Source organism: Tenebrio molitor, chromosome X (assembly GCF_963966145.1).
Source record: "Tenebrio molitor chromosome X, icTenMoli1.1, whole genome shotgun sequence".
NCBI classification, from domain to species: domain Eukaryota; kingdom Metazoa; phylum Arthropoda; class Insecta; order Coleoptera; family Tenebrionidae; genus Tenebrio; species Tenebrio molitor.
Genome location: NC_091055.1, coordinates 10974137 through 10988972, shown reverse-complemented (window position 1 = coordinate 10988972; position 14836 = coordinate 10974137). Strand labels below are relative to the sequence as shown.

General features: G+C 35.7%; 1 protein-coding gene and 1 long non-coding RNA gene across 8 annotated transcripts in view; one reads left to right on the top strand and one right to left on the bottom strand.

Annotated features, from left to right (window-relative positions):
- Corin (corin serine peptidase) overlaps positions 1-14836 on the top strand; it is a 62268-nt gene that overhangs the window by 32707 nt on the left and 14725 nt on the right. For 2 of the 6 annotated variants that reach the window (XM_069061155.1, XM_069061152.1), the window contains exons 2-7: positions 3143-3262; positions 3317-3488; positions 9032-9745; positions 9800-9932; positions 10001-10333; positions 10393-10545. In XM_069061155.1, coding sequence (XP_068917256.1) covers positions 3201-3262; positions 3317-3488; positions 9032-9745; positions 9800-9932; positions 10001-10333; positions 10393-10545 — 1567 coding nt within the window. In that variant the 5' untranslated portion in view covers positions 3143-3200. Of the gene's footprint in view, positions 1-1966; positions 2304-2395; positions 2885-3142; positions 3263-3316; positions 3489-3538; positions 3728-9031; positions 9746-9799; positions 9933-10000; positions 10334-10392; positions 10546-14836 lie in introns of those variants that run through there. The other 4 variants (XM_069061154.1, XM_069061153.1, XM_069061157.1 and 1 more) reach the window with 4 other exon arrangements.
- Positions 12823-14240, bottom strand: LOC138140270 (uncharacterized). 2 transcript variants are annotated; one of them, XR_011162461.1, is made up of 3 exons: positions 13491-14238; positions 13020-13435; positions 12823-12962 (listed from the first exon to the last, which is right to left on the bottom strand). It is a non-coding gene; the product is annotated as an uncharacterized lncRNA (long non-coding RNA). The 2 variants fall into 2 exon arrangements; XR_011162460.1 differs by having other exon boundaries at positions 13020-14240.

Below are 14836 nucleotides of genomic sequence, written 5' to 3'. Positions count from 1 at the left end.
AATAATAAGAATAATAAAATACAACTGGTGGTTGAAATTCAAAAAGGTATATTATTATACTCATGTCATATCGTGAGGAAATTCCTTAACATTGACACAGAACATAAAACACAAAAAAGTCAAAATGTAATTATGTTGATAAGCACTGCACTATTACTTGATAATATTATCCGTAATAGTGTATGTACTCCGGCAAAATTGCCGTACCGCCGGGTGGTGAAGAGTAAAAAAAAATACAACAAAAACAAAGAAAATAATTATGACGTTAACAAGAAAATTAACAACAAAATTATATTGCAACTTTTTGTTCATTTCAAATGAAAGCACTATGATCATTGGATGAGTAAAATTAAGCAATCTCGGAAGCAATCGGTGTTTCGATGGATGACCGACGGGAGAACTCGAATTCCGTTGTAACTTAAATACTTTCATAACTTTAACACTTGATGTTAGTACTATCTGTAATCCTTAAAGTCCCAAGAACGAACTTCGAAAATAAATAATAACATAAAAGTAGTGCTTTCAGAGGAATTATACTCGTAATTACTTGTTAGTAATTTAAAATGAAAGAAAATTGAGAACAAAGTTTTATTGTAACTTTTTGCTAGTTTAAAATGCTATAAAAGTGAAAGATTATTTATTACGTCAAATAAAATAAAATCTGAATTAGTTCTACAAACAGACTTTATTTATTTCCGATAAAGGGTAATAAATCAATCTTTACAAGATACCATGTCTTCTTATAAATTAAATCAAGAACAAAATTATATCGCAACTTCTTATTAGTTCAGAATGGTATCAAAATCAAAGATATTTATTACATCAAGTAAAATAAAATCCGAATTTAGTTCTATAAACAAACCCTTTTTTATTTATGATAAAGAGTAATAGATTTATCTTCATAAGGTACATCAAATAATAAACTGAAAAATATGCTTATATAAAATTATAAGTTTGAAGAAATAGAAGGTGTAATAGTTATTTCTGTACCAAAGCCAAATGTGCATCTTTTTCGTCCGCGTCTGGGTTTTCTAGGCGAGGCGCAGCCGAGGCTTGAAAACAGGCAAGGACAAAAGGCACTTTTTGGCCGAGGCGCACATTAAATTTTTTAGGCGACCTCACGAACTACAAAGCAAAAGACATCATTAGAAAAATTACAACTTTATTTTGTATTTACTTTTTTCAAATAGATAAATTTATTAACACATACATATGTATGTATTAACAATTTTTTAATAGTATTTTTTATCAGCTTGCCAACAAAACGACAAATTACTATTTGCAGTACAATGACTTATTTGCATCATTTATGGTGACAGGACAATTATTACGATTATCATCTGCGATGTCCGGCTGCGTATTAAACATTTATTCATCACTTTCGCTGTTGTATTAGACATTTCTTCATCACTTTCACTATCGATTATTATATGAACGTTAATTTTCTTATTATGCATCAAATAAGCATCAGACATTAACGATACTACGCTTTTGCGGGCAAATAAAATACTTTCGTTGAGCTATTTGCAGCTCTTGGATGGTTTGAGGCAATGGATATCATTCCGTCCTAACGTGTCCCATACCATGTTCTATTGGGTTCATGTTAGGACTTCGAACGGGACATTCAAACCAGGAATTTCAATAGTCTCTAGCTAATTTGTAACAATTCGTGCAGTATGTGGGCGGGCATTATCGTGCGTTAATAATATTAATATTAATAATATTTTTTAATAGCTTTATCTTGTGTAACGAAGATTATATCTAAATCAAATTAATTTTCCGATAAAATGAAAATCATAAAAAATATTGTACAGATTGTTTGAATGTTTATTTCATCAAAAGTGCTGAAATTGCCCCAAGAATCAACAAAAATTTGTGGATTTTATCAAAGTGAATCTTCTAAACGCATTGAAATTTCTCACGCAACTCCTAGAGTTTTAAAAAATGATAGTTGAAAACCAAGTTTAAAAAATGCAAGAATGGTAACTGATATTTTTGTAAATTTAAATTTTGCAAATGTGTCTCAATAGTCAGCAAAAATGTTTGAATTTCATCAAATTGAGTGTTAAACGCGTTGAAATTTCTTACGAAGCTCTTAAAGAGTTGTAAAAAATACTTGCTAGTAGAGTTTTGAAAAAATGCGACCATAATATTTTCGTAAATTTGAATTTTTGCAGTCGAGTCGTATCGAGAACAAAGCAAGAAGGAAATGAAATGTTGAAATATTTTGTGTAAGTCGAAAGTGAACTTTTGCAAACGCAAGTGTGAGGCAAAGCATTTAGCGTAGCGAAATACGTTTCTTGGTAAGTTTATTGTTCTTTATTAAGATTATTTCTTTATCATCCGTCTTTTGATGATTTGTCATAATCGGCTGAAAGTCTCTTTGAAACACAACAATTATATCTGTTTGAAGTTGTTTGAGTTGGCGGGCTTATTAGATTTTGGTCAAGGGAGGAATTTTCCGTGGATGATTCCGATGGTGATAAGGAAGGCGCACCATCAACCCCAGTAAGGTGTAAAGCGAACGCCACCCTCCGGAATACATTAGGATCCGTCTAACGAAGTTTGCAAACACGTCGTCTGGCGGAATTACTCTGGGCTTCTGCATATAATTAGTCGATTGTTTATCAAAGCAATATCTATCGTGAAGCTGGGGGCTGCTGGGGCTGGCGGCGCCGTCGGCACAGGTAGGCTCAGGATTCGGTGTTCGAGACGTCCACGTGGAGTTGAGCGCTGCATCGAGCGCAGCTTGGGCCGGGCGGCGGCGTTCGGCCGGGCGGCGGCGCAGGTCCGAAGGGCCACCAGCTTAGACACATTCGCGTACACATGTCGCGACGCCGCGGTCACGCACACCACACGTTACTTTACGCGCGCATCGCTCCAGGTGAGTGTACGTGATGTCTGCAGTAGGTCGGTGACCGGCGCCGGCACCGCTGACCACCACCAAATCTGCGCTCCCCACGCTTTTCCCAAACTTTGACGAAACTTTCGCCAAGGAAAAAGTTGCGTGTCCCACGCTCCGGAGGAGAATCCTCCGGTCGCGCTTGATCTTCACTTCACCCCGATTAAACAAATCAGCCGAAATTAAATAGCTGCTCTCGCAAAACTGCGACCCTCACGCGAATTATTTCTTTCTGTATAGGTGCAACAGGTCTGTTGTATGTGCAGAGCGCAGCATGCTGTAAGGGGAAAGGGACGCCATGGTGGACAGACATCATCGACACAGTGTTAACCAGATAGAAGAACCGAGGCCTAGGCCAAGGTAATCGTTCACTTTTTCCTCTCTTCTCTTCACACTCTTAGTTTGTTGCGCTAGATGGGGAAGTCTGGCGAATGAACGCACGCTGCTGGATCTCTTGGATGGCGATCAGCAGAACTTGCAACCGACTTCTCTCAAGCTGGCGCCCATCAACAATTCCAACATCTACGCCAGAAGACACTCGGCCCACACTTGTCCCATCACCGAAGAGCGGCATGCTTCGACCGGCGTAAGTACACGTTCCCTTTCTCAAATCCTCCACGTGGAGCTTTATAAATACGCCTTCTCAAAACAGGATGCGCTTTCATCAGACGTATAGAATGTAACAATTATGCGCGTCTATAATTGGACCGTACACTCGAAATAATTCACAATTTTAAACAATCCTCTAGCAGTTCTGCCAGAATTTTCAATTAATTGTGACGCCTCCTTGTACCGATTCCAAAACGGAAACTTCCTCCGCAAAAGGTAAGTATAATTAAGTATCATTCTGCGCTCGATTTTGTCAAATATCGAGATTGATTCGTCGCTTCATGGAAATTTTTATTGTCTAAACGCGACGAAATACGCGCAAAATATACGAAGCAATCAATCATTACAAAATACGAAATTAATGGCTTTAATGCGCTTATTTGCATATCATTCTACATAGTCGCCAAGATTCTTATTGAGTCGCTTGACTCGTCGTTCTGTTTTCGCGCCTTTACACAAGATAAAAATTAAAATGTTTGATTTATTACAGCTTTTATGAAAACGTTGCTTCTCGATGAAAAAGGCTAAAGAAAAATTCGTTACGCGAACGAACGTCGCGAGGAAAATTTTCAAACCGAACAAAAAATCAATTGAAACTTTTGTGGGACTTTGAAATGTTTTCCAAAAGTCTCTCAAAAGATCTGTCGCGAAACAAGTTCTCGGTATTTATCAATTGCAGATTCGTCATCGGAAATAATCCGGAAGGATTTTATGCGATTCTTCAAAGACACCGATTCATACGTAAAATCTGATTTTCCACATCTTCGTTACGCTTCGTGTTTTTCAGTTTTATAAGTACCCGTTCAACTAGTTTACGAAGCGCCTTAAATCTTCAAAAATGACTCGTCAAACATATATTTTTTCAAAATCGATTTCATTTATACATTCCTACTCATCGTAACTCCTGTTCCTGCGACACCGCACTTAACGAATTCCTATTTTACTTGTTATTACCACACCAAGTTTGCATTCCATCATTTGTAAATAGTCATGACGAAAAAATCCTTTCTTTCCAGTATTTAACAAATATGTTGGCCACAATTCCAAGTGTGTCCTTTGTGTGTTTTCAGGAAATAAATCTGTTTCAAATTGTAAAATATACCTGTGCGTTTTAATCACCAGATTTTTTTCATTCTAACTTTGTACGTTTCCAGTTATTTCACGCGGAATTTCAGCCCACCGAAATAATTTTTATGAAAATACCTGACAGTAAACCTGGACCTTACGTCTCTTTAGGTATTTATTTTTAGCAGACGTAAAACTGTCTTCTCCTAATGCAGCAGGTTATTCTTACATTTTTAATCCCACGCAGAAATAACGCTCGCTTTGGATTTTAAGTTGTTCTAAAATTAAAATGAAAGAAGCTTTAAAAAAGACTTCAGCGTAAAAATCACAAATGACGTAATTATTTGCGTTGTTGCTTTTTCCGTCGGAGTAAACTTGGTCACAAATACTCCCTAAAAGCAAAATACAAACTTTTCGAATAAAGTCGAAAGTATCTCTGGCACGATTTAAGTCGTTTTTAAATGAAAAATAAAACGAGGGAAATTCGGAAATTTAATTGGGCAACAGTCGATAAAAAAATATTTATTAAGTCGAACTAATCACTTCCAATGTTTGACTTACTTACTACTTACATCGTATTAATGCACTTTTAAAGCAGTAATCTAAATCTAAAGAACTACTAGAATTCGTTTGAGTAGAAATAAAATTTCACAAAATTTCACCATTATTTCAATTTGTTAAAACGACTAAATCGTATAAATATACTTCTAAAGTGGCAATCTATATCTGAGGAATTATTGGAACTCATTTAAATAGAAATGAAATTTCAAAAAGTATCACCAACGTACATACTTCCATTTTTTTTAAACGACTAAATCGTATAAATGCACTTTTAAACCAATAATCTAAATCTGAGGAACTACTGGAATTCGTTTCAGTAGAAATAAAATATCAAAAAGTATCACCAACATAACAGGTGACTATTAAAATTTTCACTTGGAGTTGGCTTTGAACGAGTTTTTATTTTTTCTGTTATTTTAGACACACGCAAGAACGAACGACAAATGTCACTCAGTACAATTGAAACATAACCAAATTAAGAGAAAAAACATTTATTGAAATGTCAAACTTGTCAGTGTCTAAGGTGCAACGGAAAACAAAGAATGATCCATAGCCAACCGTAAGTGAAAATTTTAATAGTCACCCGTTACATATTTCCATTATTTTTCAAAACTATAAGTCGTATAAATATGCTTTTAAAATAGCAATCTACCGGGACATTTTTTTAACTCTGAACATAGTCCATACTTATTCCCTATGCTCAATTTTAAAAAACACAGATCAATGCATTGTGAGTTGCTATGCAACCAACTATACCGAACACCAGAGATTTTGAAATAATGTTAAAAATTGTTCCGATTGATGGAATTGGTCTATCATGTGTTGCATTGGAAATGTCACGCACATTTCTAATGCTCTGATTGGCATAGAATAACTGCATTATGTGTATTTTTTCTTCAAACAACTTGACCATTTTGTTAATCTGTCAAGTACTTATTTTCGTTACCTTGGTTACGTGATTACATACATGCATTGACCTGTGTTTTTGAAAACTGAACATAGGGAATAAGTATGGGCTATGTTCAATGTTAAAAAAATGTCCCGGTATATCTGAGGAACTACTGGAACTTAGTTGAGTATAGAAATACAATTTCAAAAAGTATCACCAACGTATTTCCAATTGTTGTTAAACGACTAAATCGTATAAATGCACTTTTAAACCAATAATCTAAATTTGAGGAACAACTGAAACTCGTTTGAGTAGAAAAAAAATTTCAAAAAGTATTACCACCCTATTTTCATTGTGAAAAGTCATAAAATTTTGAATCATCTTTGACACGAAATGTACTTAAAACTTAAAAAAAAATATTCAAAAATATTCAATATTCTGAATGTGAAAAGTAAAAGCGAGCGTTGATTTTCGTCGCCACCCTGTATACGAGTACTCTCGCATAGGTCGGCAGGTAGAAAATTTTAAAAATTCTCTTTTAGCGAAACGTGTTATTTGTGCGTGTTTTAATTTTGCGTAAAATACGCAACAGCCATCGCTTCGGTGTCTGATGCCAAAACCTGTTGAGCAAAGGCGCCACATACGATCAATCAATGCGCAAGCTCGCATTTTGTGCACAATAAAAAATAATTTGTATAAATTCAAACCTGTTGCATAAGGATTGGTCGGGCAGCAATCCGTGCGAGAGACAAGATGATGACAGATAATTAGGCAAGGATTGCGCAGTCGGTGGACAAGATATCGGTGATTTGAAGGAAATGCGTTGGAAGCGTGAACGGAAAGATAGAATATTTGAGTGATATTCGGTGCGATTCTAATTCAATATGGTTATTCCTTAGCAATACCAGAAATGGTTACGTAAACATTTTCTGCTTATACAAAAAATGCAATTCTAGTTTGCTAAATCATAACCATTTTTCTAACAATGGTCTTAACCCTCCAACACCCGGCGGCACGGCAATTTTGCCGGAGTACATACACTATTACGGATAATACTATCAAGTAATAGTGCAGTGCTTATCAACATAATTACCGGCGTCTCGCCTCCACATTTTGACTTTTTTGTGTTTTATGTTCTGTGTCAACTGTTAAGGAATTTCCTCACGATATGACATGAATACTCATTGAACTTAGAGAACACATTGGTGGTTGAAATTCAAAAAGGTATATTATTATACAATAATATACCTTTTTGAATTTCAACCACCAATGTGTTCTCTAAGTCCAAAATTTTTAAATTTTTAAAAAGAGATTGCGGTACTATTCCCGTTGCTGAAATTATAAGTGGTAAAATCGAAATTTTTTCTAAACACCAAAGATTTTTCATAGCAACGGAGAATTCTAAATATTTATTAATTTTTGTGTTATATGTCTGTGTTATATTGTGTGAATTTGGAACAGCTATATCTAAAAGATATGCTTGCTTTTGTTGTTTATTTAAAATAACAATGTCTGGTCTGTTATGCTGAATATGAATGTCAGTTAAAACTGTACGATCAAAATATAATTTGTAATTGTCATTTTCCAAACAACTTTCTGGTTTATAAATATAATGTGGTTGTGTACCCTTTAATAAGTTGAATTTAACTGCTAAATTCATGTGTATAATTTTTGCGAATATATCATGACGTTTCTTATATTCGCTTTGAACCAAAACGGTGCAAGAAGAAATGATGTGTTCAATGGTTTCCCCTTCAGTTCCGCAAATCCTACATTTATCAATGATCGATTGCAAACCGCATATGTGTTTTTTATAATTTCTTGTATTTATAACACGATCTTGTATTGCAAATATAAAACCCTCAGTCTCAGGATGAATATTTGATTTTTTAAGCCATGCATGTAGAAGCCTGAATATTCATTTCTGGTTGTTCTAGTTCTTTAAAATATCTCCCATGTAAAGACTTCTGTTTTATATTTGCTATAGTGTCAGGTATATTTGGCTCAACAATAACTGAAAATACACTGCGCCGCAAAATTAACGCATAATTTAGAAAATTAATCGTATTCCTTTTCAGAAAATTTTCACTGCCATTTGGAAACCAAAAATGTTCATTCCCATTATCTTAAAGTTTAAATCCGATACTCATTAGAAAACCACTTTTCATAATGCATCATTTAAAATTTAAATGTACAGGCATTTTTAAAGTTTTTACACAGTATGCGCGCAGTGGATATTATCACTTAAATTTAAAGGTGTGTAGCCTGCTGAAACGCTGAAACCAAAGCGTTAAAAAAGGTGTTATCACGAGCTCTATTAAAAAAATAATTTTTTAGTGAAGCAATTTGATTGTGTTGTAAAATTTCTAGATTTGAAAAACCCCTACCACCATTTTCGCGTGGTAAATTAAATCTTTCAATAGCAGATTTGGGGTGATGTTTACAAAATTTTGTAAGAAATGATGGTTATGATTACGAAGATTGTTATATAAACGCGTGAAAAATCATCTTGCTAATTTGAAAGATGGACTTGGTTGCAGCAAATTTTCTTTTACATTTTAAAAATAACGTGGAAAATGCTGAAAATCAGTAAGTGTAATAGGTCCAGTAATTGAACAACATGTACTTCTTTTGCTATTACGAAGTTCTGTTGTGCTTTCAGGGCTAGATTCAGATTAGAATCTATAGATTGATAAGAGGTTAAAATTAATTAAAAATTATTGAAATATACGTCTTCTCCAACGTCTGGACCATAATTTCCATTTGTTGGAAATTGGTCCTCTTGCTCCTGTTTTTAACATTAGCAAGAATCAATTTTTAAATTAATTGACGTGGATTTGACGTTTGACTTGAGCAATGTCCACTGCGCATGCGCGACGCTTGTTAAATAACGATGTTCATAAAATTGTTACAATATTGCAGAGATAGCAATGTTGTTACTGAGCAATCCTGCATTAGACGAAAATCAGAACCGCACCGATGTCAGGTTGGTTTTTTACTTTCAGATACCACCGCCCGTTCCATTGCGACCACCTGCCGTACCCAAAAGAACGCATGTTCCCCCATCGGTGAACACAACCGAAACCGCTAAGATGAATGTTAGATCTCAAGCACAGCCACCACCTCCAATAATACCACCCTTGCCAAAATCTCGTGCATTGCCCCCCATACCCACCGTAGATAACAAACCCAGGCCGCCGATCAGACATCAAATTTCAAGCGATTCGAGTAACTTAAACGTACTGTCAAGAACGTACGATCTGAACAGAAACGCGTCGCCGAAACAGCCGGCCAAGCTACCTTGCACTTTTGAATTTAATTCTGTGACTCAGGACTTCACAAAGATTCCTCCGGCACCAGTGGGTCCTCCTCCGCCGGCCCCGAAAACTTGTCACAAGCCGAACATTTCTCCGGCGAGCAAAGTCGGAGGAAATCAGCAATGTAACGGGGGCAGGGTTTCAGTACGGCAAGACTCGGGCATATCGAGTGACAGCTTTAGTCAAACTTCCTCCCCGAGCTACACCACAAAAACGATGGAAACTCCACTTTTGCCCCCCAAGACGCCAGTCAGACAGCAAAACGGGATTCTGACGAAAGCTCAAAACGTCGAAGACGACACCAACGGAAACACAACAATAACCAAGAGCGCATCCACACCTGCGAGCTTGCAGACGATCGTGCGCTTTCACAACGGGTCGAACATGTCTCTCCATCACAGGGTAACCTCCCTCGCCCCATCGATCCCGCCATCTCACCATCGGATTTATTTTCAGATAATCAGAGACATGAGACGTCCCTCGAGCCACTACGCTCGACGTTTAAAGTTAAGGTTCAGATTTGCTCAAGTAATTATAAATGCTATTGCCTTGTTCGCCATAGGCGCAGGAATGGCGGCATACTTTAAAGGTACCTATCTACCGTTCGGATCGGACAAAACAACGCAATTTGCGCTATCGCTCTCCTTTCTCTTCCAGCTTATCCATCATCGGTGCAAATAGTAAACACAACCCTTAACGCGACCATCGCTCCGGTAATAGGAAAGATCAGCACGAATCCGGCCCCCGGAATTTGTCTACCGGTGATAGTGAATTTTTGTCAACAACACAAGGTACCGTACAACTTCACAGTCTTCCCCAACTACATGGGGCAATTTGGACAAAGAGACGCCCAGCAGGAATTGGAACTGTACGACGCCGTCGTGGATGTGCGTTGTTACGAATTGTCCGCTTTGTTTCTTTGCTCTCTTTTCGTACCGAAGTGCGGCCCTCACGGAGAAGTCGTTCGACCCTGTCGCAATCTCTGCCACGGTACGACCCAATCAGGTCGGCCGTAAACGTCATTAAATAAATAAAATAAATCATTGCAGAAACGAAACGACGCTGCGGTTTCTTTCTCGACGTGTTCGGACTGACCCTCCCGGAATACCTCGATTGCGACTTGTTCCCGAAAAAACCGGAGCGCGGACAGTGCATCGGCTACCAAGAAGTCAAACAAGCAGAGTTGAGGGCCCAGAGACCAGGTAATACAAATTTTCACCGACCATTTTCAAAAGAAGTGTCTAATAAAGCTGGAACTCGCGCCAGAAACTATTAAAGTACAGGAGTAAAACAACCGGAAGCTGTTTACACAATAAACCACCACGTCGAGCTCCAACAACATTGTAGTAACTATACGTGGGCCCACTAACACCATCGGATAGACCCAATAGAATAATAACATTTCGCTTATCGCGCCCCACGAAAATATCCTATTAATATGCCTCGTGGATCTTCTGTTAGATCGTGTTTTACAAGGCGACACCCTCGCCCTTTTAATAAATATTTTACGTTGATACACCCCGAACAGAATCCTTGCCAAATTTATAACGCGAATTTATTAAAACGCTTAAAATCTACGATCAACTTATCTCTGACGTCAACTCGTAAACGGTTTCGAATGACTGATGATCCTTGTCGAAAAATTCAACGATTTTCGATGAAATCGATTTTGAACGAGGCCCGGATATAAATCGTCATTCGGTGAACAATTTTGTTTCCTTTGGTCGAATCGATAAGCACCACACCTAAGGTTCGTCCTGCACGGATCAATTTTCTTTGGAGGAAAAGCTCGACTCGACGGCGACGAACACAAATTTAATTGCGAAATTTTAACCTCTTCCTTGCCACCGAATCGAATTAATTATCTATTGATCAGGAATAAACTGATTACGAACCGTTTGTCAACAACAACAACTGCGTCAAATCTATATTGTAGTTGACGACAAACAATTGTACTTAGAGGTCTATTTTGTAAACTGTAGATAAAACAACGATACCGCTATTTAGCGACGACCGTTCGGAGTATAATAATGACAGTTTAACGATTTTAGCAAAAAACTGTATTTTGTAAGATACATCGTTACAAAAATGTCTTCGATCAAAACATAACGATTAGTCTTTAATTTTATGTTGACTAATATTATTCGTACCTAACTTCACTCATTACAGTAACCAATCGCAATTGCTCGGCGCCAGCTATGCGAATTTTAAAAGTTGGTTTTGACGTCATTTAAAAAATATAAAAATACACACTATTGGAATAGATGCATGAAAATTCTTTCTATAATGAACAGATTTCCAGGATATAAAGGATGATTCGCTGGGGGCGGAAAAATGGACACAAGGTTCCGTCAATACAGCCAATCATTCCAGGAAAATTATATTTTTCGAAAAAACCTATTTTTATTGTGATAACTTCTTCTGGGGTTCTGGGCAATTTTACGTACCTATTTCCCAAATATCTAATGATAATGTTAACAACCTGGTGAAGGCTGTTACTGACTGCAGATTGAGAGACTACAATGTTGATCTTTGCCAACAGATTTTTGGTAGCTTCCATGGGAAAAAAGTATAAAGCCGCCATAAATTTGGTTACAGCTGGAGTTTTCGTAGCCCTAAAGTCCATTCAAAAAACATCTGGACTGTCAAAATCAAAATTGCAGTTGTTAGGTTGGTTAAATCATTAGTTATTTTCATATTGCCCGGTCGGTATCTATGATTTTTTTGATTTTTCAAACTATTCATTTGTTTAAATTGACATTGTCCAATAAATTGCAAAATGATTTAAGTATATTTTGTAAAAAGATTAAAATGGAAAGTTCAAAACGAACTAGGGTGGTTCTATTGGCGCTAGAGAAGAGGGTCATAACAAATTATTATACAGTGAGGGGCAAAAATAAAGCAACAATTCGATACATCATAAACTAAAAGAGCAGAAACAGGTCGATTTTTAATTTCAATTTCACGTTTATTGACGCAACATCTTTTTTATACAGGCTGTTCCTTGTAAAGTTATGACGTCATCATCAATTTTTTTAAATAGCAACCTATATTTATTCGTCATCATTTTGATAGGTCTCTTAACTGTCAACATAAGAGTATAAAAATTTTAACCCCTTACATTTAAAAAAAATTGAGAAAAAAATTGTTTTTTAGTTGCTACATTTCGCTTCAAGTGTTCAAAACATTTTTAGTTCAATCATTAAAAAGGAAAACATAACCTAAATATATTTTGTAACTAGATTTTGACGTGGGTACACTCTAACGAAACATTTTTATACCCAAGTACAGAGTGATCAACAAGAATCCAAATCAAGAGTGCTACCTCATCTTTTGTTTTATCGAAACATATGTCGTAGACTTATCAGACACTTTTATATACTGGCTGTGCACTCGTTTCGTTGGTTGCCTACCTCTCAAAAATCTATTATTAATGACTTTTATAAATTTTTTATAATTCATGAATAACGAATTTAAAAGAAAGTTATTATTAATTATTATTCATTATTGATTAAGGAAAAAACACACAGTTACATAAAATTCCTTCATAAGGCACGTAATCTTTGGTTACAAAATTTTAAAAATAATTATTTTTCATAATTCTTTGTTTTGTTGTTTTCTGTAAGAAAAGTGCTAAAGTTATTATTCTCTCATTTTTGGTTAATTGAGAACTTACTCGTATCTTTTCTACCAGTTTAAAACATTTAAATTACTCCAAGGTCAAAAAATAATTTTTCACAAAAACTGCTCGAAATGTTCTGCATTGTGGTCCAGACAGAGTCAAACTTGCCTCTCATATTTTCCAAAAACACTTATGAAGCTGTCAGGTGAAATGGATTGCCAAAATTCATTTATGATGAAAATTTGTTTAAGGTAATGTGTGGGTTTTATTTCTTGCAACACACAAGGGAAACAAATTAATATTCTTCAAAATTTTTGCAATAACTGCCATAACTCAATTTAATTTGCTGTCTTAAACGCCTTATGGAAGTTGAGGGATGTTCCTTGATAATTTGTCAAACATTTTGCATCATTGCTAAAATTTGAACTAAGGACTGACCTGACTTCTCCTTAATGATGGATTATGATTCACTAAAATTAGGCACTATAATTTTAAGACATTGATAAACTTGTTGATAACCAATACCATCAGTTTCGGACATCTGGCTTGAAATTCTTCAGTGTAAGGGGCTACAAAGTAAGGCCAGTCTTCACTTTCATGTTTCACCCTCTTTCGAAAATAATCTAATAAAAATGCCTTCTCTTTAATGGTAAAACCCATTTTACAACTTATTCTGGGATAATTATTGCTTACAATTTCAATAAACGTCTGTAAACTTTGCGGAAATCGAAGATTTGTTTTCTAGGTTAAATCACTTAAATTGTCAACAAGAACAACCTTGAATTTTGAAATGTGACATTTCAACGAAACATCTCCGTACCAGTGGCGTCGCGTTTGGCAATAAAGCTGGTAATTTACCAATTCTTACAAATGTAAAATATTGCTTTTGTTTATTTTATAAATTACCTCCATTATCAGATAATAATAATACAATGCACAATTATAATTCCAACGTCTAAAATTCATGAGGTATGATTTATTATAAAATAGCGTTTGAGACCACAAATTGTCTACGGCCATGCTTTGAACGCTTATTTGCGTATGATTCTGCTACGACGTGACCGATAATTTGCAACGCCTGCTCTGATTTGGATTCTTGTTGATCACTCTGTACAGTCAAAACAAGCATTATATTTCAAATTCAATTTTGACAGTACAGGAGTTTTTGAATTCACTTTATGCCTGTCTTCAAAATGGTTTTGAATTTGGAAAAATATATCTCTAGCTACCTCTCTACTCAACCATTATTATTTCCAGAACTGACCTTTCGGTAGAAAAAAATGGATCTGTCTCGTAAATATCTACGGTGTGATCAAGAATGACTGAGTCTATTGGTAACAATGAAATTTGGCAAATTTGAAATTTACCAACAAAGGTTCATTTTTGTAATAGCATAAACATAACGGGCATTACCAAAAATGTTTTTAATGTCGTCTCAACCTAAAAAATCCGATCAGTGCCAATTGCGAGATAAAAAACACCAGTACTTTTCAATTGTTTCATTCAGACTCAGTCATTGTTGATCACGCTGTATTAAGATTCTTGCTTCGTCATCTGAAGTAATAAAACATGAAGATCTTTGTTCCTTGTTCAATTTTTTTTTAACTATGTACTACTATTAGATAAGGTTATTTTAAAACATTTTGGCAGAGACTTTTTAAAGTATCAGGCACTTAACTAACCTGCCTTTCAATTCTTTGAACGCATGAAGAGAATGTGTCAAATAAATAATAATAATGATATCGTTCGAAAACGAGTGGTCAAGAGGCTCTCGTTTGTTAACGATATGTTTTTAACGACAAATCGTTTAACAACGACTCAAAAATTTTCACGACAGTTATTTGTGTATCAAGACCAAGAAGTACATCTTT